Source organism: Carex rostrata, chromosome 4, assembly GCF_964058835.1.
Source record: "Carex rostrata chromosome 4, lpCarRost1.2, whole genome shotgun sequence".
In the NCBI taxonomy this organism is placed as follows: Eukaryota; Viridiplantae; Streptophyta; class Magnoliopsida; order Poales; family Cyperaceae; genus Carex; species Carex rostrata.
The window spans coordinates 10,251,365-10,279,224 of NC_135921.1; the positions used below are offsets into that span (position 1 = coordinate 10,251,365).

General features: G+C 32.8%; 3 protein-coding genes across 3 annotated transcripts; all 3 read right to left on the reverse strand.

The window, feature by feature from the left end:
• Positions 1–6,292: 6,292 nt before the first annotated feature.
• Positions 6,293–8,735, reverse strand: LOC144552419 (alpha-humulene synthase-like). The gene is made up of 3 exons (XM_078300417.1): positions 7,740–8,735; positions 7,232–7,486; positions 6,293–6,821 (listed from the first exon to the last, which is right to left on the reverse strand). The coding sequence occupies exons 1-3, from the start codon at positions 7,899–7,901 to the stop codon at positions 6,528–6,530; spliced, it is 711 nt and encodes a 236-aa protein (XP_078156543.1). The 5' UTR covers positions 7,902–8,735; the 3' UTR covers positions 6,293–6,527.
• On the reverse strand, positions 8,731–11,973 carry LOC144552418 (alpha-humulene synthase-like). The gene is made up of 4 exons (XM_078300416.1): positions 11,747–11,973; positions 10,785–11,043; positions 10,096–10,468; positions 8,731–8,890 (listed from the first exon to the last, which is right to left on the reverse strand). Exons 1-4 carry the CDS (start codon positions 11,882–11,884, stop codon positions 8,731–8,733), a joined length of 930 nt encoding a protein of 309 aa, XP_078156542.1. The 5' UTR covers positions 11,885–11,973.
• An 8,623-nt stretch (positions 11,974–20,596) lies between these two features.
• LOC144552423 (alpha-humulene synthase-like) lies at positions 20,597–27,386 on the reverse strand. Its single transcript, XM_078300420.1, has 7 exons — positions 27,157–27,386; positions 26,226–26,484; positions 25,543–25,912; positions 23,299–23,523; positions 22,229–22,361; positions 21,721–21,975; positions 20,597–21,311 (listed from the first exon to the last, which is right to left on the reverse strand). Exons 1-7 carry the CDS (start codon positions 27,292–27,294, stop codon positions 21,018–21,020), a joined length of 1,674 nt encoding a protein of 557 aa, XP_078156546.1. The 5' UTR covers positions 27,295–27,386; the 3' UTR covers positions 20,597–21,017.
• Between the last annotated feature and the right edge of the window lie 474 nt (positions 27,387–27,860).

Here is a 27,860-nt window from a genome sequence, read left to right on the forward strand (position 1 = left end):
AGCTGAAAAACTGACAAGTCCCAAGATTGACTGCTTACTTCACAGGGACTCTGTGCGACCCAAGTCTGGGTTGTGCGACCGCTCGTGCAGTAAAGTCTTCAAGTTCACAACTCACGAACATTCGGTGCGGCCCAGACAGGGCGGATCCCGCTTGCACAATCGGCTGCACTAGCCTCCAAAACTTGCCAAATTGCAGGGGGGTCGAAGCTGTTGCAGAAGAAGGTAATTGCATGCTTTAGCCCTGATTTATTTCCAGATTCTGCATGCTTTAGCCCTAAGCAAGGTAATTGCTATATATTCATGCGGCAGTTGCAGAAGAAGGGGGGTCGAAGCTGTCCTTTACGCACATTTTCTACATCTTTTCTACTCTTTCTCCATCCTTCTACGGTGCAAACGAGGTGCGAAGCGAGGTTGAATGAAAGGAAAACGAAGGACTCGAAGAGGACGAGGATTGCTATAGGGATTTGGTGTTTTCTATTTTCCTTACTTATTTTAGTTGTTTTCTTGTACTTATCATGGATGTTTTCGCTACCTTGAGTGAGTAGTTCCCTTTTCTAGGGGCGTAGGCTTGTAAACTTGATGTTGGTATAAAATCTACCTTACTTGGATTTTATTATGATTGTTTTGATTATATATTTGTTTTTTTTGGATTTATTCTTGTATGTATAACTTGTGTGCATGAAACCACAAATCTCGCGAGTCTATTTATGAGGCCACTGCATAAGGGATTAATGATGTATTGATTGATTGCCAAGTCTTGTATAAGAAACTTTAGGTTAGAAATAACCGGAACACTTAAGACAAAGGTTTTAAGGTACATATTTTAATCGAGCAGCCTTAGAATTTGGGACACCTAGGTTTGACCTTTGGTTTTGATGTGAAATACTAGTAAGAGTTTTAAGTTGCTTGTAAACGAAAGGTTGCTCGAATTCCCTAGTAAAGTAATAACGACTATTGGAATAGGTATAGGCTAAGCCATTTGGATTAAAAACCCTCATTAAATTTCAAGACATGTATAAAAGACAAGTAGGTAGTAATTAATAAAACCAACGGATAGTTGCCGAAGGCCCCTAGATTTCCCCTCATTGTTATCAAAGCTTAGAATTCTCTCTCTCTCTCTCTCTCTCTCTCTCTCTTGCTTGTTTACAAACATCTCACTCTCGGTATTGAACCCGAAAAGAAAACAAAATTGCCACACCCCCCAATTTACATTATTGCACTTGTTTTATTATTAGTTTATTTTAGTGAAAATTATGTTCTCTCGTTGTCTCTTGAATTGATACGTCAAGTACTATAATGATAGATTGTGAACTTACAATAATATTACTTTGTGTGTCTTAGGATTTTTATAAATTTAAAAGCTAAATGTTGGAAATAGACCACGAAAAATCTATTCCCTTTTTCTACATCAATTTAACGGCGGAGCCTTCCGTCTGTCAAGAGTTAAACGTCTCTATAATCAATAAATTCCCTTGACAACTAATCATGAATAGTAGACCATCAAGGGTGAACCCAAAAGAAGCAGAAACGCTCAAAGCTCCCGTGTCTCCATGAGGCCTTCCCTCTCCCAGTTTCTAAGAGACAGGCATAATATCAAAAGGGAAACATCAGATCAGAGGTCTGAACATATAACATTTTTGTACCCCACAATTATACAAATTATAAAAATTATGAAATTATTTAATAATTTTTATTATTTGTATGTTATCCGTTAAAGTTAACTTAACATATACAAGTATAGAGTACATATAAGACGTAGCTACTGATATATAAAAACAAAATTCTTTTTAATGAAGAGAAATAAGAACACAATTTCTTTTTAGTAATTCTTAAACATATTTTCTTCTCTTACATCCATAACAGAATACAACTCTATTAATAGACTCTTACCATTAAAGTAAACCCTTAAAATTCGTACAAGAATAAATATAAAACATAATTCTAAACAGCAGCGACACTTGGTTACTAAAACTGCCTTGACTTTTTATAGAGAACTCCAAACGACTTAATACCAGAACCAACTGAAACTCGACTAGAAAACAAGTGAAAAACATAATTAATATGCCCAGGATGACCAACACTTACCCCTTCAACTTATTTAATATTACCTCAAAATCTGACTGTGTTTGAGTTTATTCTTTAACAACTACTAGCAAATAACCTATTTATTTCATTCTCTGCATGAGAGTCATCCAGACTGGTAATAGCATGCGGTTGACTTATTTAAAGAGCGAAGGGTTCCAGCAGAAGCAGAGAACTTATTTTTTTCATATTTTTGGGTTTGTTTAATGCATCATCGAAGTAAACATAAAAGGTCTCCATTTGTCTGCACTGATTAACAATATGCAACTCTAATAGTTCCTTTTATTACGACATAATTGAGGTTTAAGTTTCTTTCTTTTATTGATCTTGAGTTGTAGGTAAATTTTGGTTAGATGCATCTAAACAGGTCCCTTCGTGTGATTGAACTTTCTCTCTTTATCTTCCATCATTTTTTTATTTCTTCAATGCTCAGATGCAAACCTGATCCCATTTTATCCACCTCGATCTGTGCTATTTTGGTGCATTTTGTCGGCTAATTTAAGAATTTCTAAACGAAAACCTCCTGATTTTTTCTCAGTCTTATATCCTCCTTTACAGTTCTCAACTTCTATAGCAAGGGATCAATTGCTTTGTTTGCTTTCTGGTGGCGTCTAGAGGATAAAGTCCTAATTTGAATATTTTGAAGAAATTGGAAGGCTCGCATGGTTTTCCCTTTATTTGTTTGTTCGTTAAATTTAAGAAAGGATATTTTTGTTTTTTTATGTTTTTAACCATAGATTTAATTATTGTTAACTTCAAAAATATTGTGCAATAGGTAAAATGAATGAATTTTTATAGTTAAGGAATAAATTAAATATATTCTAATGATTAGTGGTAAATAACAAATTGAAGAACTCTTAGATGGCATACGAGATACAATGCATTAGAAATTACCATTAGATTGCATTGTATCTGGTTTTTATAGAGAGACAAGTACAGTGTTCTCACTGTTAAAGAGAGAAAAAAATTAAGAAAATAATTGGCAAGAGGTATCTATCTTATTTGTGGCCCACCAAGAGGTATCTTATTTATGGCATACGATAATACTCGGACCCACTTCAACTGCAATGTGTACGACTGCCAATAGATATTATTTAATAATATTTTGATACCTCAAGTTCTTTGAACCCGTACAAATAAATCTGCATATAAATATTAAAATACATGTGACATGTGTTATATAGTTAATTAAGGTTGACTGAAGATTTTTGATTGCTACTATGTACTTGTGTGATGGCTTTTAATTTGAAATTTTTTTAACCATAATTACAAAAAAAGACTTTTAGGAAATCAACTTGAATATTTTTTTTAATTACAAAAATTATAAAACAGAAATGCAATTTCAGTCTCGAATTTTTTTTTTTTTGGATCGAAATGGCAATTTGGTCCAGGTATTGTTACAATTTTTCAGCAGTTTATTTCTCAAAATCTGTGAAAACGATTGGGACCAAAATGACATTTCGGTTCTTATAGTTTTTATAAGAAAAAAAAGTAATCATGTTGATTTCACAAATTTTTTTTTTCTAATTATAGTTTATAAAAACTTGAGCTATCGGGGATAATCATGTTGGCGGCCAGGTCTCCATAGCGGACCTCCCCTATAGGGGGAGGTCTGGTCTCAATTATGGACCCCCCCAATAGGGGGCGGTTGGGGCAATTTTTTTTGAAAAAAAAATCGGGGGTAGATTTGTACAAATGTTTTTTTTAGGGTATTAATAAAACTTTCCAACGATTTTCAAACCATCTTAATAAATAGTAAAAATATTTCAAAAAATGTAAAATTTGGTCTCCAAGCACATTTTAATATAGATTGAACATCTAATTGTTTGGACTTTGAAAATTGGAAAACTGAATCGTTTGTTCCAGGGGCTAGAAAAAAACGTTTTGAACTTAGCCATTCTCTCTCTCCCTCTCTCTCTCTCTCTCTCTCTCTCTATATATATATATATATATATACAGAGAGAGAGAGAGAGAGAGGTTGGCTATTCTACTTCCATAAGCATATGAGAGCATATACTTATAACTCGGTTTTGCGTTTTCAATGTCCAAATGGTTGATCTGAAGCGCTCAACATGTTCTCCATATAAATATGGGGCCCCACATTTGGGAAATCCTCCAAAAAATTAAATTCAGAATTATGCAACTTCTGCTCCAAAACAAATGCGAAACTCCAGTGCCTCCGTGCGACCCAAGTCCCACTCTGTGCTGCCGCAGGAGCTGAAAAACTGACAAGTCCCAAGATTGACTGCTTACTTCACAGGGACTCTGTGCGACCCAAGTCTGGGTTGTGCGACCGCACGTGCAGTAAAGTCTTCAAGTTCACAACTCACGAACATTCGGTGCGGCCCAGACAGGGCGGATCCCGCTTGCACAATCGGCTGCACTAGCCTCCAAAACTTGCCAAATTGCAGGGGGGTCGAAGCTGTTGCAGAAGAAGGTAATTGCATGCTTTAGCCCTGATTTATTTCCAGATTCTGCATGCTTTAGCCCTAAGCAAGGTAATTGCTATATATTCATGCGGCAGTTGCAGAAGAAGGGGGGTCGAAGCTGTCCTTTACGCACATTTTCTACATCTTTTCTACTCTTTCTCCATCCTTCTACGGTGCAAACGAGGTGCGAAGCGAGGTTGAACGAAAGGAAGACGAAGGACTCGAAGAGGACGAGGATTGCTCTAGGGATTTGGTGTTTTCTATTTTCCTTACTTATTTTAGTTGTTTTCTTGTACTTATCTTTATTTCATCATGGATGTTTTCGCTACCTTGAGTGAGTAGTTCCCTTTTCTAGGGGCGTAGGCTTGTAAACTTGATGTTGGTATAAAATCTACCTTACTTGGATTTTATTATGATTGTTTTGATTATATATTTGTTTTTTTTGGATTTATTCTTGTATGTATAACTTGTGTGCATGAAACCACAAATCTCGCGAGTCTATTTATGAGGCCACTGCATAAGGGATTAATGATGTATTGATTGATTGCCAAGTCTTGTATAAGAAACTTTAGGTTAGAAATAACCGGAACACTTAAGACAAAGGTTTTAAGGTACATATTTTAATCGAGCAACCTTAGAATTTGGGACACCTAGGTTTGACCTTTGGTTTTGATGTGAAATACTAGTAAGAGTTTTAAGTTGCTTGTAAACGAAAGGTTGCTCGAATTCCCTAGTAAAGTAATAACGACTATTGGAATAGGTATAGGCTAAGCCATTTGGATTAGAAACCCTCATTAATTCAAGACATGAATAAAAGACAAGTAGCCAAGTAGGTACTAATAAAATCAACGGATAGTTGCCGAAGGCCCCTAGATTTCCCCTCATTGTTATCAAAGCTTAGAATTCTCTCTCTCTCTCTTGCTTGTTTACAAACATCTCACTCTCGGTATTGAACCCGAAAAGAAAACAAAATTGCAACACCCCCCAATTTACATTATTGCACTTGTTTTATTATTAGTTTATTTTAGTGAAAATTATATTCTCTCGTTGTCTCTTGAATTGATACCTCAAGTACTATAATGATAGATTGTGAACTTACAATAATATTACTTTGTGTGTCTTAGGATTTTTATAAATTTAAAAGCTAAATGTTGGAAATAGACCACGAGAAATCTATTCCCTTTTTCTACATCAATTTAACGGCGGAGGCTTCCGTCTGTCAAGAGTTAAACGTCTCTATAATCAATAAATTCCCTTGACAACTAATCATGAATAGTAGACCATCAAGGGTGAACCCAAAAGAAGCAGAAACGTTCAAAGCTCCCGTGTCTCCATGAGGCCTTCCCTCTCCCAGTTTCTAAGAGACAGGCATAATATCAAAAGGGAAACATCAGATCAGAGGTCTGAACATATAACATTTTTGCACCCCACAATTATACAAATTATAAAAATTATGAAATTATTTAATAATTTTTATTATTTGTATGTTATCCGTTAAAGTTAAGTTAACATATACAAGTATAGAGTACATATAAGACGTAGCTACTGATATATAAAAACAAAATTCTTTTCAATGAAGAGAAACAAGAACACAATTTCTTTTTAGTAATTCTTAAACATATTTTCTTCTCTTACATCCATAACAGAATACAACTCTATTAATAGACTCTTACCATTAAAGTAAACCCTTAAAATTCGTGCAAGAATAAATATAAAACATAATTCTAAACAGCAGCACTTAAACTAGACACTTGGTTACTAAAACTGCCTTGACTTTTTATAGAGAACTCCAAACGACTTAATACCAGAACTAACTGAAACTCGACTAGAAAACAAGTGAAAAACATAATTAATATGCCCAGGATGACCAACACTTGCCCCTTCAACTTATTTAATATTACCTCAAAATCTGACTGTGTTTGAGTTTATTCTTTAACAACTACTAGCAAATAACCTATTTATTTCATTCTCTGCATGAGAGTCATCCAGACTGGTAATAGCATGCGGTTGACTTATTTAAAGAGCGAAGGGTTCCAGCAGAAGCAGAGAACTTATTTTTTTCATATTTTTGGGTTTGTTTAATGCATCATCGAAGTAAACATAAAAGGTCTCCATTTGTCTGCACTGATTAACAAATATCTCAAGTACTGTCCTGGGAATATCAGCTGGGTGAAGGCATGCCTGGTTTACTCTCATCCATCCATCCTCGCAAAACGACTGGAACTTCGCAGTTGTTTCTTCATTTGTTAATTTATGTTCGATTTGGTAGCACTGAATTGTATTTGGCCCTTGCTCGGACTTAATCTCACGCTGCAAGCATCAAATGAAAATAAATTGTGAAGCTAGAACTATTACTTAGTAAAAACTGTAGTTTTTTTTTAATCAATGCATTCAATTTTCAAGTTTGAATTGAAGTTGCACTTCTCCAATAGCTTGATTGTTGTTCTTACGATAAATCATGAATCCCTTTTCTGGATTCTTAAATATTTGATCTGAGGTAGATGATCAGTTGGTTCCCACGAGACTATATATATTTATGTCTAATTCGACTAGAGCAATTGAATCTGAAATATTAAAAGTAATACATAACCAAACAACAAAATGAAAATCTATTTCCTACTCTTACCCAGCTGCTCGTCGTATACCAAATGACTTTTCAATTTATAGCACACCAAATCAATTACTAAATTATCTTTAATATAATTAGATCATTTTGGTACCTCTTGAGTTACTACATCGTCGGTGTATCTAATAATTCTCATGCAATCCATGGTGACATCTGGGAAAGTATAGAGCCACTGAAAGACCTCTTTGGTGATGACTTGATCCCCTGGAGTTCCTAACAAAGGAAAACCAACCACGAGGGAGCCAACATGTCCGTCTATTGCGGGTTTTTCGCCCTCATGGAAGGATGGTACATACCCACTGACACGCCACTCCACTTCTTGCATGTAACCATCAATAAGTGTCTGAGCCTATTTATATAAATGTAAAATGCATTACAACTTTAAAATGCAGAAAATAAGATATATATTCGAAAAGTGAAAATAATTATCAAACAGAGTATACATATTAGGAGGTATTCAGTTTAATAAAATTAACACCTCTGGATTATGCACTCCTAAAAATTTTAAACTTGATATGTTACTTATAATTATTAATAATCCACATAAATAAATAATATAAATATGCAGAGTTCGCCATAATGAGAAAAACATGGTATCATACCGATTTGATAATGTGCGGCAAACGGTACTTCTCACTAGGCTCTAATTCATCATCAAAACTATTAACTGTCTTAATAAATTGGTGACACAAGTTCCTCAAGTACATCGGTAAATCGACTGCCTTTTCATCCCACCTGCAAGCAAGTGATCCCAGTACTGACATTAGTTTCAGTAAATATATATAATGTTATTAATAAATAATTCCGCAAGTTAATTAATAATTCTGTTAATTATGAAGCATTTTCTGTTAATTAGTAATTCCGAAAATTAATTATGAAGCATCTCAAAAAAAAAAAAAAAATATGATGACAAATGTCTAAGCTCATCTTATGTATATATAATGTTTTTTTTTTATATTTATAAAATAAAACATCTATATTTTTTACTTAACGGAAAAACAAACATTGGATTTTTTTTCTCCTTTTTCACAAAAATACTTTTGAAGATTTATCACTATATCAATAAAAACTAGTTTTTTCACCTGTTCATTTTGTGTTATCAAAATTTTCTTCCAGCACATGCTACTTAGCAATAAATATATAACAATTGGGGATATTATTCTTAGTCATTTTTCATCATAACGAAACTGTGCAATTTGAAATATAGCTCGTTTTTCCTCTTTTTTTTTTTTTACAAAAAAGTTGAGGAGGGTGGATGTTCTTCCTTGATTTTTTTTTTTTTTGGAGTTGAGGACGGACTCTAGCTTCTCTTTCTTACATATCCCACTGTTTATTAGTTCCAATAACAACAACTTTTCATACGGATGATATTATCTTTATCAATTAAGTGCAGATGTGATTCTCATCTTCATCCCGATTTAAACCTGACCCTTTCAAGTTCTAACTTTGGTTTAGGTCTGAGAGATCCTTCAAAAGAAAATTTTGGTTACCATTATAATTTCAGCAACTAATGATAAAATACATTCCCCTAGAGTCATTTGAACGATATCTTTCTGTTAGAATATCACCATTGGACGACAATATATATAGTACTCAGATTACAGCAAACATCTTGGCAATCATTTTCCGTGCACGGCTATACTGATCGACCTCAAAATATTGTCCGCAACTCCAAATCATATATATCTCTAATAAACAGTCCCGTCCATATTTTAGATTCTCGGCAATATCTGTATTTAGGTTCTTCCACCATCTGCAACATGTATATAACCATATCTGTATTAATAATCTATGTTCACTAATAGGTATTGAAACTTTTCGTGAAGCCGTTTAGTAATAATGAAATGAAACACTATATATTTAACTAAGAAAGTATATTTGGTTGTATTGAAACTTATTAAGTATGTAGGTTTACATTCTAAAGACACTATGGACTTATATATAGGGAGGTTGGCTACTCTACTTGTACAAGTATATGAGAGCAATATGCTTATATAGACTTTTAGTTTTACACCAAAAAGAGGCCATCTTTCAAGACATAAAATATAGTTAAAAAATTACAAAAAATGTAAAAATTGTTATTTTACGTATTTAGTATATAACCAATTTATTGAGCTACTTAGGTCGAACTTTAGAACATGTAATTTTAAAATTGGATCCGTAAGCACTTCGGCCGAAGTGTTTCCGTAGCAATTTAACCGGATTATATATATCTATATATTTATATATAGAGGTTGGTTAATATCAAAATGTTTGTTTCGTAGCCATGATGCAATCAATTGGTTTTCTGATTTTTAAAGTTCAAACAGTTGATCCAAACCATTAGATTTGATCTCTATATTAATATGTGCTTGGAGAGAATTTTACATTTTTTGGATTTTTTTTACTAATTGTTAAATCAATTTTAAAATCGTTGATTTTAATAAACAGTGAAAAATTTGTGGATCATTGAAAACACCGATTTTAAAACTAACTTAATAAATAGTAAAAATTCAAAAAAAATGTAAAAATTGATCTACGAGCACATTTTAATATAGCTTGAATATTGAATGGTTTGAATCGACTATTTGGACTATAAAAATGTAAACATCAAAGCATTTGTTCTATGGTCTAGGAACAAATATTTTGACATTAACCAACATCTCTCTCTCTCTGTATATATATATATATATTTTCACACACACACATACATATTCATATATATATGCATGCATGTATTGGTAGGTCTGATTTGTGAAGTTTGTCTGATTTGTGAAGTTTGATCTAAAGTAATTCGCAGCTTAAATATATGCATCTAGTTTAAAACCGTGGCTAAGGAAATGTCTAATTCCGTGGGTAAGTCCACGGATATAATTATCCCAAATTCCCCGTTGGTAAGCAATTATTTCCATGGTGATAAAACAGATTTTAGTCTACTCCATATTGAATAGTTTTACAAGGATTATATATTGAACTCACAGAGAAAGAGTCTTCATATCTTCTAAATGAAGAGTTTGGCACGTATTAAAGTCCAATTTTGCAAGCTCAAGTAATCTTTCATTTCTGTTTTCCTCTTCATCATATTCTTCAATATAAAACCTTGCCTCCACATTCACCAGCATCTTATGCAACGGCATCTTGAGTGCGCGCAATACTTGTTTCTTTAGTGGGGATCTCAAATCATCGAGCATTAATGAGAGATGGCCCCTAGCAAATGAAATTGCATCAACAAGTATTTCCTCACCAGGAGTCGCAAGATACCCTGCGTTATACAGGCGTAGCAATCCTTTCGGGTCCTTGCTTATATTCTCGTCAAAGTTTCCTTGATCATCTTTGAAATTGAGAAATACATCTGTAAATGTTTATACACAGTAAATAGTCAGCTTAAGCAATTAATTAAATGTTTGGAGATAGAGGCGGAGCCACATGAGTCCAATATGTGACAATTCCCTCCCACTCCTAACTACGTCTCCAGATACAACTTCATAAACAAAAAAAAAAAATCATTAAACAAGAGGCAACTATATATGATTTAAAAACTAAAACATGATTTTAAGAAAATAGATTCAGGAGTTCATCTATTTAAGATAAGCTGTTTTCTTAAAAGCTTGATGTGAAAAAAAAGTTGATACGAAAGATGACTTCCGATGAAATTAATTGTATATTACCTGAAGATGCATTAAACCCGTGTTGCCTGAGTAGCCGGAAGCGAGTTGCAACATGATGAAGATCACAATTAACTAGTTTAGCATCATGAAGATGGCTTAATGCATCATAAATGTCCCTCTTAAAGTGGTAACCTATGCCAAGGTGTTCAATTGTATCAATTAAGTTCACCATCTCCACACTGTCAATGGTGGACCCAAGTATTGTTCTAACTTCCTCTTTTAGCTCCCTTATCCTTGCTTCGATCCACTCTTTGGGCTTCTGCAAAACCAATTAAATGTGCTGTACTAATTACACTCGTCTTGTATTATATATATTTGGTACAAATAAGAGCTTTGTGAAAAATATTCAAGAAATTTGCCTTGGGTAATTTTTATATATATACTAATTTTAATGAAAAAGGGTTCAACTAATTAACTGAGGGTTTAAGTATTCTTATGCTTTCAAGGTTAGTACTGTTCCAATTGTAAACAGGAAATAAAACTAGCGTGGAAAATCTAAAACTGTCTTTCATTGTTGACCAACTATATATAGATTATGGAGTATGTCCGATGCCCATCGGACCTAGCTACTTTAGGTTCGATGAGCTCCATGTCTTGAAAACGAACAAATTTTTGTGCGCACGGATCTTAAAGCATATAAGACGGTACATTAGATCAAAAATTAAGTAGGTATTTTGTCTATCAGACCTACTCCATTCTCCTGTATATTGTTTGCCATCAATCTTGGATATTTTAAATATAATTTAAGCACTCTTTTGATTAGTTTTAAAATTTACAACAGTTATTGATAATAAAGAAATTTTACAGCAGTTAAATATCTTTTCTTTTCAGCGAAATAGAACTACTCTCTGACTCTCTGTTTCTTATGAAACAACCAGTATATACAAGGCACCCAACAGCAAACTAGAACTTAGGAGTTGATTTTCATGGGAAAATATAGATATTAATGTATGGAGGTATACCTGAATAGGGGCTGTGTGAGTGATGAAAGTGTCAGTGCTCCACGAAGTCGGCTCATAGTTAAAAAACCTGCGAGCAAAACCCTCCTGCTTCTCACTGTTGCAAACAGCGGGGCATGTTTTCTGTGCTTCAATATTCATCTTCCCACCTAGATATCAAGAGAATTTGTTTATTTTCTAAGCTTCACTATTGTAACGATGGATCCTTATCCCTTTTCTTTCCTTGGGCAAAACACATTGCAAGTACTCCTATATATATAGCACATGCATCGATCTCCTGCTTTTGTTTGACTATTAATTAATTATTATTTTTTTAATAAAACAAATGAAAAAAAAACAAAAACAAAAACTCCAACAGAAACACAAAACAAAAAATTATTAAATTAATAAAAAAATCATTTTTCTTGAACAAAATTCACATCTCCAGACTCTGGTGCAGCAGTAAATCAGTTCGATTTTTAAATTAAGATTTGTGGTAAATTGTTAATTTCACAATGATAATAAATTGTTAAATAATAAAAATATTTATTTTTTTCTATTATAGTTTTTATGAAATTAAATAGTGAAAATAATGTTTAGCCCCGTCTATAATTTTTTCTATTATATTGTGTTATATGAATTTTTTATTATTATTTTTCTTAAATAATGTTTAGCTCCGTCTATACTCAAATCCTAGTTCCACCCTGGTGTGCTTAAAAACTTCACTATTGGAGGACACATGGGAGGTGGTCTGATATCTGGTCAGAACTATATATTCCATTAGTGTTACAATTCACATGCACTTGATTTGCACGAATTTCAAAGCTTTCTGCACAAATTTTGATGCAGAATAGCATATGTTTAATCTAGGAAAGGTAATTTCTGGAAAAAGAAAAAAAAATCTTTAAAACAAATTCTCACTACATGTATTGTATGTTTAGTATTGATATCCACATAGACTTGTCTAATAGTTAAGCTAGTGTTTGGTTGAGGTCTAAAGAATTGGACGCTTTAGACCTAACTTTTATGTAATTTAATGTGTTTTACTTTATATAAGCAAAATAATTATCTAGTTATATTTTTGCTTTATCTTTTTGCCACACACAATCTAAATAAATAAACTTTACCTTAAAAACTAAATCTCAATATCCTTGTGTGTTTTGTCTTTCTATTAATATAGACTTGTTCATAGTATCAAGTTTTTGTCAGTTATGATTTTGTTTCATGATTACAAAAAAGTTATTTAAATCTAAGTAACTTTATCTGTAATTTTGTATGCATTTTACTTTTTATGTTTAAGTAACATAGCAATCTGTCTGGTTAGTAATGGTCACTATTAATTGTCTAGTTTTTGTTTACCTATCTCGAATGAATTATGGTATGTTATCGATCCTTAATATGGATGGAGAGACTTATGCAGTGGTTAATTGGCTGTGATTTGTTAATTTGTTTTTTTATTAAAAAACTTTTAACTTAGATCTTTTGTGTGTAGGGGTGGTGTTCATTAGTTCAGCCTACGGGTGTTATGCAACTTACTAAGATTTTTAATGTTTTTTACCAGATACATGAAACTTAACTGAATTGTTTTTTTTCATATCTATTTGTCCCCATATATATAATATAACAAATTTAGAGGAGCTCGGATGTAACATTTGAAAATTAGATTAGCGGACCGGCGGCACTTCATTTCAATTTATACGCTTCGTTTTCCAAATAGTCTGCTGCGAAAAAAAAGGAAAAATCATATCTTTCCAACTTGGAAATATCAAACATAGAAAAAACAAAAGAAAAAAAGTCTACAACGAAAAAGAAACCTCTCCAACAGAAATAGAAAAAAAAATTAATAAATTAATAAAAAAAAATTATTTTGAACAAAATTCACATCTCTAGACTCCGGTGCAGCAGTGAAAAAAATAAATCAGTTCGATTTTTAAATTAAGATTTGTGCTAAATTGTTAATTTCACAATCATATTAAATTATTAAATAATGAAAATATTTATTTTTTATTATATTTTTTTGAAATAAAATAGTGAAAATTTATTTTTATCTTTTCTTATATTGTGTTATATGAACTTATTATTATTATTATTTTTCTTAAATAATGTTTAGCCCCCTCTATACTTAAATTCTATTTCCACCCCGGTGTGTATAAAAGCTTCACTATTGGAGTACACATGGGAGGTGGTCCGATATCCGGTCAGAACTATTCCATCAGGGTTAAGACTCACGTGCACTTGATTTGCACAAATTTCAAAGCTTTCTGCATGAATTTTGATGCAGATCAACACATGTTTATGTAGATATTTCTACATAATTTCTTTCTCGAAAAATAGTGAGTCCATGGTATAGTATTTGTGTATTTTGTTTTGTTCCAGTAAATAACTTCTTGTAAAATCTTGGCTAATTTGAAGCTTCTTGTAAAATCTTGGCTAATTTGAAGTTCTTATTGTGCCTTTGTTTTTTCTTTTTAGGAATGGAGACAGCTAATATCTCAAGCAGAGGAAGCTGTGACTTCATAAGCAAATTGCCTGATCCGATATTTCACCACATCTTGGGGCTACTCAACCCTAAAGTGGCAGTGCAGACATGTTTGCTGTCAAAGAGGTGGTTGCACCTATGGACCTTTTTACCCTCTCTCAGCTTCAATTTTCATGATTTTAGACATTATGATGATGATGATGATTTTGTCGATGATATTGCTGTTGGGAGGTTTGCGAAATTTGTGAACACTTTGCTGCTGAGGTGCGAGCCCTTTGATTTGGATGTATTTTGCTCGTCCTGTGAAGGCATGACCCTCTTTCACACTTTATCCTGTGAAGGCATGATCCGTTATGCCGTTGAAGATAACACTCAAGTTCTCCATCTTTCCTTTCCTGAATCTGTGCCACCGTGCATCTACACCTGCACATCATTAGAGGAATTGTACCTCAATGATAATCATGCATCTAACAGGTACATCAGATATGTTAAAATATATTCATCAGTCCCGATAGTAAATCTTCCTAATCTTAGAAAACTAACCTTTTATCGGTGGGCTCTTAATTCTAATAATGTGAAGAACCTTTTTTCTGGATGCACAATACTGGAATTTCTTCGACTAAATAGTTGCTTTCTTGTTGATTGTGTAATTGCTCATAAATCTCTAAAGCATCTAGCTATTGTAAATTGTCTTTTTGATAAAACCGAACTAGTCATTAGTGCTCCCAATTTTCTTTCCTTTGTGTATGATGAAAGCTTCCCGCCACCAAGTAATACAACTCTAAACATTCCATCTCTAGCATCTGCATGTTTAATGATTCGTGATAATTTAATGATGAAATACTTGGAGCGGATGACTTAAAATATTGAACTTCTGGAGTTACATTTCAAAAGACATTTGCTCGAGGTATGGACCTTTTTTTTTCTTTTTTCCATTTTGCAAATAGTATAAATTTGAATTTCTTTAGATCTTTGCCTGATATAGAGAGTAGAGGAGTTATGTTATTTCAACGGGTCTTGAATTATTGTAATCTAATTGAATGCATAAATAAATAATTTTAAAAATATAGTCAAGTTAGTATTTACAAAAAATTTCTGTTGTTATATTCTGAAATCTGGACCTAACTAAAAGGTACCAAATTCAATGCTTGACTTGGTTCCAACTTCTAATCTTGTGCTTATATGTTTTCAAATTTAGGAATCAACTGTTGTGCCGCTCAAATTGCCAATATTTTCGAATCTCAAGAATTTGACTGTTGTTTTGGTTACGTTCGCTTGTTTCCCAATGGTAAATTGTGTCCTAAAGAATTCGCCAAATTTGGAGAAGCTTACATTGCTGCAAGAAGGATATGTAATGCTTTTTTCCCATTAGTTCCAAGTTTTTAATCTAGTCTTTTCACTTGAACAGTTTATTAAAGATCTCATTTGTTATTGATTGCCGCTTTCTCAAGGTTAAGAGGGAGCTAGTACAAATGTGTCCACTAATGTCTCGTCAACAATTGCAATATTTCCAAACAAAAAGCTTAAGATTGTTGAGTTCAAGTACTGGAAATATAATCAGATGATACGACAATTGGAAGATGCTTTGAAGGATGTCTACAAAGGAATTGAAAATTCTGAAGATTTTATTGGTCCAAGTTGAGGCAATATTAATTAGAGTTGAACTTTCTTTTTAATGTGATTTGAAACAACCTTACGAGCTGGAGTCAAAGGATCGATCGATGTCGACATGACGAAGAGACCGTTGGAATAGCAGCTGCCAAAAAAGACCCACTGTATTTGATACCAACATTGCGTGTTATTTTAAGGGTCAATTATGTTTTTCTTTATGATGTTTATGTCCCTGTTGTTGAAAATTAATTCAAATTGATTAAAGCATGTACAAATCAGTTTTTAACAGCATAAAAAAACTGCATTGGTTATTTTGGGCATTGGTTATTTTAAGCATAGTTATTTTCGGACTAGTTAGTGTAGTGGTTAGTTATTTTTAGCATGTTGTGTAGTGGGTGCTTAATTTAGGAAAGTTGTGGATGCTTATTTTAGGAATATTGTATTGCTTTAAATACTGCATAACTTTATGTAATTGAGTAAGAGAGAAAGGAAAATAAAGCGTTGTTTCTATTCAGAAAAATATTCTTCTCTCTTCAATCTTTTGCATACTTGCACAAAGCAGTGCAGTATTGCTGAGTTTATCCCAACAAAATGGTATCAGAGCCGATGGTTCGGTGGGCAAGCAATTGATGGTAGAAGTCAATTGGTGTACAACCTTGAAGAATTGCAGCAGCAACAATTGCTAAAGAAGCATTGACAACCTTGAAGACGGCATTTCAGGGAAGTTCTCGAGTTGTGGCAATCAAACGGCAAATCCTACAAAAATTATAAAACAGAAATGCAATTTCGGTCTCGAATTTTTTTTTTTTTTGGATCGAAATGACAATTTGGTCCAGGTATTGTTACAATTTTTCAACAGTTTATTTCTCAAAATCTGTGAAAACGACTGGGACCGAAATGACATTTCGGTTCTTATAGTTTTTATAAGAAAAAAAAGTAATCATGTTGATTTCACAAAATTTTTTCACAAAAAAGTAATCATGTTGATTTCACAAAAATATGCAACTCTAATAGTTCCTTTTATTACGACATAATTGAGGTTTAAGTTTCTTTCTTTTATTGATCTTGAGTTGTAGGTAAATTTTGGTTAGATGCATCTAAACAGGTCCCTTCGTGTGATTGAACTTTCTCTCTTTATCTTCCATCATTTTTTTATTTCTTCAATGCTCAGATGCAAACCTGATCCCATTTTATCCACCTCGATCTGTGTTATTTTGGTGCATTTTGTCGGCTAATTTAAGAATTTCTAAACGAAAACCTCCTGATTTTTTCTCAGTCTTATATCCTCCTTTACAGTTCTCAACTTCTATAGCAAGGGATCAATTGCTTTGTTTGCTTTCTGGTGGCGTCTAGAGGTAAAAGTCCTAATTTGAATATTTTGAAGAAATTGGAAGGCTCGCATGGTTTTCCCTTTATTTGTTTGTTCGTTAAATTTAAGAAAGGATATTTTTGTTTTTTATGTTTTTAACCATAGATTTAATTATAGTTAACTTCAAAAATATTGTGCAATAGGTAAAATGAATGAATTTTTATAGTTAAGGAATAAATTAAATATATTCTAATGATTAGTGGTAAATAACAAATTGAAGAACTCTTAGATGGCATACGAGATACAATGCATTAGAAATTACCATTAGATTGCATTGTATCTGGTTTTTATAGAGAGACAAGTACAGTGTTCTCACTGTTAAAGAGAGAAAAAAATTAAGAAAATAATTGGCAAGAGGTATCTCTCTTATTTGTGGCCCACCAAGAGGTATCTTATTTCTGGCATACGATAATACTCGGACCCACTTCAACTGCAATGTGTACGACTGCCAATAGATATTATTTAATAATATTTTCATACCTCAAGTTCTTTGAACCCGTACAAATAAATCTGCATATAAATATTAAAATACATGTGACATGTGTTATATAGTTAATTAAGGTTGACTGAAGATTTTTGATTGCTACTATGTACTTGTGCGATGGCTTTTAATTTGAAATTTTTTTTTTATAAACCATAATTACAAAAAAAGACTTTTAGGAAATCAACTTGAATATTTTTTTTAATTACAAAAATTATAAAACAGAAATGCAATTTCGGTCTCGAATTTTTTTTTTTTTTTTGATCAAAATGACAATTTGGTCCAGGTATTGTTACAATTTTTCAACAGTTTATTTCTCAAAATCTGTGAAAACGACTGGGACCGAAATGACATTTCGGTTCTTATAGTTTTTATAAGATAAAAAAGTAATCATGTTGATTTCACAAATTTTTTTTTTTTAATTATAGTTTATAAAAACTTGAGCTATCAGGGATAATCATGTTGGCGGCCAGGTCTCCATAGCGGACCTCCCCTATAGGGGGAGGTCTGGTCTCAATTATGGACCCCCCCAATAGGGGGCGGTTGGGGCAATTTTTTTTTGAAAAAAAATCGGGGGTAGATTTGTAGAAATGTTTTTTTTAGGGTATTAATAAAACTTTCCAACGATTTTCAAACCATCTTAATAAATAGTAAAAATATTTCAAAAAATGTAAAATTTGGTCTCCAAGCACATTTTAATATAGATTGAACATCTAATTGTTTGGACTTTGAAAATTGGAAAACTGAATCGTTTGTTCCAGGGGCTAGGAAAAAAACGTTTTGAACTTAGCCATTCTCTCTCTCCCTCTCTCTCTCTCTCTCTCTCTCTCTCTCTATATATATATATATATATAGAGAGAGAGAGAGAGAGGTTGGCTATTCTACTTCCATAAGCATATGAGAGCATATACTTATAACTCGGTTTTGCGTTTTCAATGTCCAAATGGTTGATCTGAAGCGCTCAACATGTTCTCCATATAAATATGGGGCCCCACATTTGGGAAATCCTCCAAAAAATTAAATTCAGAATTATGCAACTTCTGCTCCAAAACAAATGCGAAACTCCAGTGCCTCCGTGCGACCCAAGTCCCACTCTGTGCTGCCGCAGGAGCTGAAAAACTGACAAGTCCCAAGATTGACTGCTTACTTCACAGGGACTCTGTGCGACCCAAGTCTGGGTTGTGCGACCGCTCGTGCAGTAAAGTCTTTAAGTTCACAACTCACGAACATTCGGTGCGGCCCAGACAGGGCGGATCCCGCTTGCACAATCGGCTGCACTAGCCTCCAAAACTTGCCAAATTGCAGGGGGGTCGAAGCTGTTGCAGAAGAAGGTAATTGCATGCTTTAGCCCTGATTTATTTCCAGATTCTGCATGCTTTAGCCCTAAGCAAGGTAATTGCTATATATTCATGCGGCAGTTGCAGAAGAAGGGGGGTCGAAGCTGTCCTTTACGCACATTTTCTACATCTTTTCTACTCTTTCTCCATCCTTCTACGGTGCAAACGAGGTGTGAAGCGAGGTTGAACGAAAGGAAAACGAAGGACTCGAAGAGGACGAGGATTGCTATAGGGATTTGGTGTTTTCTATTTTCCTTACTTATTTTAGTTGTTTTCTTGTACTTATCTTTATTTCATCATGGATGTTTTCGCTACCTTGAGTGAGTAGTTCCCTTTTCTAGGGGCGTAGGCTTGTAAACTTGATGTTGGTATAAAATCTACCTTACTTGGATTTTATTATGATTGTTTTGATTATATATTTGTTTTTTTTGGATTTATTCTTGTATGTATAACTTGTGTGCATGAAACCACAAATCTCGCGAGTCTATTTATGAGGCCACTGCATAAGGGATTAATGATGTATTGATTGATTGCCAAGTCTTGTATAAGAAACTTTAGGTTAGAAATAACCGGAACACTTAAGACAAAGGTTTTAAGGTACATATTTTAATCGAGCAGCCTTAGAATTTGGGACACCTAGGTTTGACCTTTGGTTTTGATGTGAAATACTAGTAAGAGTTTTAAGTTGCTTGTAAACGAAAGGTTGCTCGAATTCCCTAGTAAAGTAATAACGACTATTGGAATAGGTATAGGCTAAGCCATTTGGATTAGAAACCCTCATTAAATTTCAAGACATGTATAAAAGACAAGTAGGTAGTAATTAATAAAACCAATGGATAGTTGCCGAAGGCCCCTAGATTTCCCCTCATTGTTATCAAAGCTTAGAATTCTCTCTCTCTCTCTCTCTCTCTCTCTCTCTCTTGCTTGTTTACAAACATCTCACTCTCGGTATTGAACCCGAAAAGAAAACAAAATTGCAACACCCCCCAATTTACATTATTGCACTTGTTTTATTATTAGTTTATTTTAGTGAAAATTATGTTCTCTCGTTGTCTCTTGAATTGATACGTCAAGTACTATAATGATAGATTGTGAACTTACAATAATATTACTTTGTGTGTCTTAGGATTTTTATAAATTTAAAAGCTAAATGTTGGAAATAGACCACGAAAAATCTATTCCCTTTTTCTACATCAATTTAACGGCGGAGCCTTCCGTCTGTCAAGAGTTAAACGTCTCTATAATCAATAAATTCCCTTGACAACTAATCATGAATAGTAGACCATCAAGGGTGAACCCAAAAGAAGCAGAAACGCTCAAAGCTCCCGTGTCTCCATGAGGCCTTCCCTCTCCCAGTTTCTAAGAGACAGGCATAATATCAAAAGGGAAACATCAGATCAGAGGTCTGAACATATAACATTTTTGCACCCCACAATTATACAAATTATAAAAATTATGAAATTATTTAATAATTTTTATTATTTGTATGTTATCCGTTAAAGTTAAGTTAACATATACAAGTATAGAGTACATATAAGACGTAGCTACTGATATATAAAAACAAAATTCTTTTTAATGAAGAGAAACAAGAACACAATTTCTTTTTAGTAATTCTTAAACATATTTTCTTCTCTTACATCCATAACAGAATACAACTCTATTAATAGACTCTTACCATTAAAGTAAACCCTTAAAATTCGTACAAGAATAAATATAAAACATAATTCTAAACAGCAGCACTTAAACCAGACACTTGGTTACTAAAACTGCCTTGACTTTTTATAGAGAACTCCAAACGACTTAATACCAGAACCAACTGAAACTCGACTAGAAAACAAGTGAAAAACATAATTAATATGCCCAGGATGACCAACACTTGCCCCTTCAACTTATTTAATATTACCTCAAAATCTGACTGTGTTTGAGTTTATTCTTTAACAACTACTAGCAAATAACCTATTTATTTCATTCTCTGCATGAGAGTCATCCAGACTGGTAATAGCATGCGGTTGACTTATTTAAAGAGCGAAGGGTTCCAGCAGAAGCAGAGAACTTATTTTTTTCATATTTTTGGGTTTGTTTAATGCATCATCGAAGTAAACATAAAAGGTCTCCATTTGTCTGCACTGATTAACAAATATCTCAAGTACTGTCCTGGGAATATCAGCTGGGTGAAGGCATGCCTGGTTTACTCTCATCCATCCATCCTCGCAAAACGACTGGAACTTCGCAGTTGTTTCTTCATTTGTTAATTTATGTTCGATTTGGTAGCACTGAATTGTATTTGGCCCTTGCTCGGACTTAATCTCACGCTGCAAGCATCAAATGAAAATAAATTGTGAAGCTAGAACTATTACTTAGTAAAAACTGTAGTTTTTTTTAATCAATGCATTCAATTTTCAAGTTTGAATTGAGGTTGCACTTCTCCAATAGCTTGATTGTTGTTCTTACGATAAATGATGAATCCCTTTTCTGGATTCTTAAATATTTGATCTGAGGTAGATGATCAGTTGGTTCCCACGAGACTATATATATTTATGTCTAATTCGACTAGAGCAATTGAATCTGAAATATTAAAAGTAATACATAACCAAACAACAAAATGAAAATCTATTTCCTACTCTTACCCAGCTGCTCGTCGTATACCAAATGACTTTTCAATTTATAGCACTCCAAATCAATTACTAAATTATCTTTAATATAATTAGATCATTTTGGTACCTCTTGAGTTACTACATCGTCGGTGTATCTAATAATTCTCATGCAATCCATGGTGACATCTGGGAAAGTATAGAGCCACTGAAAGACCTCTTTGGTGATGACTTGATCCCCTGGAGTTCCTAACAAAGGAAAACCAACCACGAGGGAGCCAACATGTCCGTCTATTGCGGGTTTTTCGCGCTCATGGAAGGATGGTACATACCCACTGACACGCCACTCCACTTCTTGCATGTAACCATCAATAAGTGTCTGAGCCTATTTATATAAATGTAAAATGCATTACAACTTTAAAATGCAGAAAATAAGATATATATTCGAAAAGTGAAAATAATTATCAAACAGAGTATACATATTAGGAGGTATTCAGTTTAATAAAATTAACACCTCTGGATTATGCACTCCTAAAAATTTTAAACTTGATATGTTACTTATAATTATTAATAATCCACATAAATAAATAATATAAATATGCAGAGTTCGCCATAATGAGAAAAACATGGTATCATACCGATTTGATAATGTGCGGCAAACGGTACTTCTCACTAGGCTCTAATTCATCATCAAAACTATTAACTGTCTTAATAAATTGGTGACACAAGTTCCTCAAGTACATCGGTAAATCGACTGCCTTTTCATCCCACCTGCAAGCAAGTGATCCCAGTACTGACATTAGTTTCAGTAAATATATATAATGTTATTAATAAATAATTCCGCAAGTTAATTAATAATTCTGTTAATTATGAAGCATTTTCTGTTAATTAGTGATTCCGAAAATTAATTATGAAGCATCTCAAAAAAAAAAAAAAATATGATGACAAATGTCTAAGCTCATCTTATGTATATATAATGTTTTTTTTTTATATTTATAAAATAAAACATCTATATTTTTTACTTAACGGAAAAACAAACATTGGATTTTTTTTCTCCTTTTTCACAAAAATACTTTTGAAGATTTATCACTATATCAATAAAAACTAGTTTTTTCACCTGTTCATTTTGTGTTATCAAAATTTTCTTCCAGCACATGCTACTTAGCAATAAATATATAACAATTGGGGATATTATTCTTGTCATTAATTTTACATCATAACGAAACTGTGCAATTTGAAATATAGCTCGTTTTTCCTCTTTTTTTTTTTTACAAAAAAGTTGAGGGGGGTGGATGTTCTTCCTTGATTTTTTTTTTTTTTTTGGAGTAAAGGAAGGACTCTAGCTTCTCTTTCTTACATATCCCACTGTTTGTTAGTTCCAATAACAACAACTTTTCATACCGATGATATTATCTTTATCAATTAAGTGCAGATGTGATTCTCATCTTCATCCCGATTTAAATCTGACCCTTTCAAGTTCTAACTTTGGTTTAGGTCTCAGAGATCCTTCAAAAGAAAATTTTGGTTACCATTATAATTTCAGCAACTAATGATAAAATACATTCCGCTAGAGTCATTTGAACGATATGTTTCTGTTAGAATATATATCACCATTGGACGACAATATATTTAGTACTCAGATTACAGTTCCTTAATTTTAACTAATGAAGAAAACATATCACAGGTAAAATATATATATATAACTTGCCTCTGTATTGCCTCATTTAGAAGCTTGCATTCTTCATATGTGCCGTACACATCAAAAGTGTCATCAATAGGTGCTATCAATGAATACAACTTGGCCATCATTTTCCGTGCACGGCTATACTGATCGGCCCCAAAATATTGTCCGCAACTCCAAATGATATATACCTCTAATAAACAGTCCCGTCCATATTTTAGATTCTCGCCAATATTTAGGTTCTTCCACCATCTGCAACATGTATATAACCATTTCTTTATTAATAATCTAAGTTCACTAATAGGTATTGAAACTTTTCGTGAAGCCGTTTAGTAATAATGAAATGAAACACTATATATTTAAGAAATAAAGTATATTTGGTTGTATCGAAGCTTATTAAGTAAGTTGGTTTACATTGTAAAGACACTATGGACTTATATATATAGGGAGGTTGGCTACTCTACTTATATAAGCATATGAGGGTATGCTTATATAGACTTTTATTTTTAGGCCAAAAAGAAGCCATCTTTCAAGACATACAATATAGTTAAAAAATTCCACAAAATGTAAAAATCGGTATTCTACGTGTTTAGTATATAACCAATTTAGTGAGCTACTTTGGTCGAACTTTAGAGCATGTAATTTTAAAATTGGATCTGTAAGCACTTCGGCCGAAGTGCTTCCGTAGCAATTTAGCCGGATTATATATATCTATATATTTATATATAGAGGTTGGATAATATCAAAATGTTTGTTTCGTAGCCATGATGCAATCAATTAGTTTTTTTATTTTTAAAGTCCAAACGGTTGATCCAAACCATTAGATTTGATCTCTATATTAATATGTGCTTGGAGACAAAAAATTTACATTTTTTGGAATTTTTTTACTAATTGTTAAGTCAATTTTAAAATCGTTGATTTTAATAAACAGTGAAAAATTTGTGAATCATTGAAAATATCGATTTTAAAACTGACTTAATAAATAGTAAAAAATAAAAAATAAAAACAATGTAAAAATTGGTCTCCAAGCACAATTTTAATATAGATTGAAAATTGAACGGTTTGGATCGACTGTTTGGACTATAAAAATGTAAACACCAAAGCTTTTGTTCTATGGTCTAGGAACAAACATTTTGACATTAGCCAACATCTCTCTCTCTCTCTCTCTTTATAGACACACACACACACACACACACACACACACACACATATTCACATATATACGCATGCATGTATTGGTAGGTCTGATTTGTGAAGTTTGATCTAAAGCAGTGTTCTAAATAGCTAGCTATAGCGGCGCTATAGCTACGCTATAGCTTTTCTGGACCATAAACGCTAAGCTATAAGATAAAAGTGTGCTAACTCAGCTATGACCGCTATAGCTATAATAGCTGATCGCTATAGCTATAATAGCTTACCGCTATTACCGCTATATGCGACCCGCTATAGCTACCGCTATGCTACATTGATTTTTTTTTGCAATTTATATAAACTTCTGTAATTCTATTCTTATTTTTAATGCTAAATGGTCTTCTATGATAAATATGCTAAACCAAACTATGCTCTTCTATTTTTACTTGTGATTTATTCTTTCATTCTATATCGAGAAATATTCAAATGTTAATTCTTCATTTTGATTGCTCTTCGCATAGTATTCATTTGTAAAATTATTATTGTTCGTTTCAATTGAAAGCTGATTTTGATTATTATTATTATAATATATCAAATGTTTAAATATGTATATTGACTTCATTTACCTTATAAAATTAATTGCTCTTTGACTATTATAATATGCAATACTATGAAGTATTAAATAGTGTTATTTTTTAGATTTTTTCTTCTTCTTATTTACGTAATTGATAAAAAATATAGACTTAAATTAATTGTCATTTAGTTGTTACATCAATATCTAATATTGATTATGTTGATAATTAGTAGAAATATAGAATATAAAATTTGAAAAGGGAAAATCGCTATTTATGATAACTTTTGCTATAGCTACGCTATTCGCAATAGCTTTTTTTTTTTTTTTTATCTCCCCGCTATGCCGCTATAATTGCTATTTAGAACCTTGATCTAAAGTAATGTGCAGCTTAAATATATGCATCTAGTTTAAAACCGTGGCTAAGGAAATGTCTAATTCCGTGGGTAAGTCCACGGATATAGTTATCCCAAATTCCCCGTTGGTAAGCAATTATTTCCATGGTGATAAAACAGATTTTAGTCTACTCCATATTGAATAGTTTTACAAGGATTATATATTGAACTCACAGAGAAAGAGTCTTCATCTCTTCTAAATGAAGAGTTTGGCACGTATTAAAGTCCAATTTTGCAAGCTCAAGTAATCTTTCATTTCGGTTTTCCTCATCATATTCTTCAATATAAAACCTTGCCTCCACATTCACCAGTATCTTATGCAACGGCACCTTGAGTGCGCGCAATACTTGTTTCTTTAGTGGGGATCTCAAATCATCGAGCATTAATGAGAGATGGCCCCTAGCAAATGAAATTGCATCAACAAGTATTTCCTCACCAGGAGTCGCAAGATACCCTGCGTTATACAGGCTTAGCAATCCTTTAGGGTCCTTGCTTATATTCTCGTCAAAGTTTCCTTGATGATCTTTGAAATTGAGAAATACATCTGTAAATATTTAAACAAAGTAAATAGTCAGATTAAGCGATTAATTAAATGTTTGGAGATAGAGGCGGAGCCACATGAGTCCAATATGTGACAATTCCCTCCCACTCCTAACTACGTCTCCAGATACAACTTCATAAACAAACAAAATCATTAAACAAGAGGCAACTATATATGATTTAAAAACTAAAACATTATTTTAAGAAAATAGATTCAGGAGTTCATCTATTTAAGATAAGCTGTTTTCTTAAAAGGTTGATATGAAAAAAAAAGTTGATATGAAAGATGACTTCAGATGAAATTAATTGTATATTACCTGAAGACGCATTAAACCCGTGTTGCCTGAGTAGCCGAAAGCGAGTTGCAACATGATGAAGATCACAATTAACTAGTTTAGCATCATGAAGATGGCTTAATGCATCATAAATGTCCCTCTTAAAGTGGTAACCTATGCCTAGGTGTTCAATTGTATCAATTAAGTTCACCATCTCCACACTGTCAATGGTGGACCCAAGTATTGTTCTAACTTCCTCTTTTAGCTCCCTTATCCTTGCTTCGATCCACTCTTTGGGCTTCTGCAAAACCAAATGTGCTGTATTAATTACACTCGTCTTAATTGTATTATATATATTTGGTACAAATAAGAGCTTTCTGAAAAATATTCAAGAAATTTGCCTTGGGTAATTTTTATATATATACTAATTTTAATGAAAAAGGGTTCAACTAATTAACTGAGGGTTTAAGTATTCTTATGCTTTCAAGGTTAGTACTGTTCCAATTGTAAACAGGAAATAAAATTAGCGTGGAAAATCTAAAACTGTCTTTCATTGTTGACCAACTATGTATAGATTATGGAGTATGTCCGATGGGCTCCATGACTGTCTTGAAAACGAACAAATTTTTGCGCGCATGGATCTTAAAGCATATATGACAGTTCAAGAGCACATTAGACCCAAAAGTAGGTATTTTCTCCATCAGACCTACTCCGTTCTCCTATATATTGTTTGCCATCAATCTTGGATATTTTAAATACAATTTAAGCACTCTTTTGATTACTTTTGAAATTTACAGCAGTTATTGATAATAAAGAAATTTTACAGCAGTTAACTATCTTTTCTTTTCAGCGAAGTAGAACTACTCTCTGTTTATTATGAAACGACCAATATATACAAGGCACCCAACAGCAAACTAGAACTTAGGAGTTGATTTTCATGGGAAAATATAGAGATTAATGTATGGAGGAATACCTGAATAGGGGCTGTGTGAGTGATGAAAGTGTCAGTGCGCCACGAAGTTGGCTCATAGTTAAAAAACCTGCGAGCAAAACCCTCCTGCTTCTCACTGTTGCAAACAGCGGGGCATGTTTTATGTGCTTCACTATTCATCTTCCCACCTAGATATCAAGAGAATTTGTTTATTTTCTAAGCTTCACTATTGTAACGATGGATCCTTAACCCTTTTCTTTCCTTGGGCAGAACACATTGCAAGTACTCCTATATATATAGCACATGCATCGATCTCCTGCTTTTGTTTGATTATTCATTTAATTATTATTTTTTTAATAAAGCGAATGAAAAAACAAAAAAAATCCTCCAACAGAAACAGAAAACAAAAAAAATCCTCCAACAGAAACAGAAAACAAAAAATTATTAAATTAATAAAAAATCACTTTTCTTGAACAAAATTCACATCTCGACTCCGGTGCAGCAGTGAAAAAATAAATCAGCTCGATTTTTAAATTAAGATTTGTGGTAAATTGTTAATTTCACAATCATAATAAATTGTTAAATAATGAAAATATTTATTTTTTTCTATTATAGTTTTTATGAAATAAAATAGTGAAAATAATGTTTAGCCCCGTCTATAATATTTTCTATTATATTGTGTCATATGAATTTTTTATTATTATTTTTCTTAAATAATGTTTAGCTCCATCTATACTCAAATCCTA

What these genes read in the sequence shown, in the direction of transcription:
- LOC144552423 (XM_078300420.1), bottom strand. Translation starts at nt 27,294, where the DNA reads ATGAATAGTGAAGCACATAAAACATGCCCCGCTGTTTGCAACAGTGAG. An exon ending in CGGGTTTAATGCGTCTTCAG is followed by an intron (nt 25,913 to 26,225) that starts GTAATATACAAT and finishes AAATATTTACAG; the next exon opens with ATGTATTTCTCAATTTCAAA. An exon ending in GAGATGAAGACTCTTTCTCT is followed by an intron (nt 23,524 to 25,542) that starts GTGAGTTCAATA and finishes TACATGTTGCAG; the next exon opens with ATGGTGGAAGAACCTAAATA.
- LOC144552419 (XM_078300417.1), bottom strand. Translation starts at nt 7,901, where the DNA reads ATGTCAGTACTGGGATCACTTGCTTGCAGGTGGGATGAAAAGGCAGTC. An exon ending in TGCCGCACATTATCAAATCG is followed by an intron (nt 7,487 to 7,739) that starts GTATGATACCAT and finishes TTATATAAATAG; the next exon opens with GCTCAGACACTTATTGATGG. An exon ending in ACGATGTAGTAACTCAAGAG is followed by an intron (nt 6,822 to 7,231) that starts GTACCAAAATGA and finishes TGATGCTTGCAG; the next exon opens with CGTGAGATTAAGTCCGAGCA.
- LOC144552418 (XM_078300416.1), bottom strand. Translation starts at nt 11,884, where the DNA reads ATGAATATTGAAGCACAGAAAACATGCCCCGCTGTTTGCAACAGTGAG. An exon ending in CTCACACAGCCCCTATTCAG is followed by an intron (nt 11,044 to 11,746) that starts GTATACCTCCAT and finishes TTGGTTTTGCAG; the next exon opens with AAGCCCAAAGAGTGGATCGA. An exon ending in GATATGAAGACTCTTTCTCT is followed by an intron (nt 8,891 to 10,095) that starts GTGAGTTCAATA and finishes TACATGTTGCAG; the next exon opens with ATGGTGGAAGAACCTAAATA.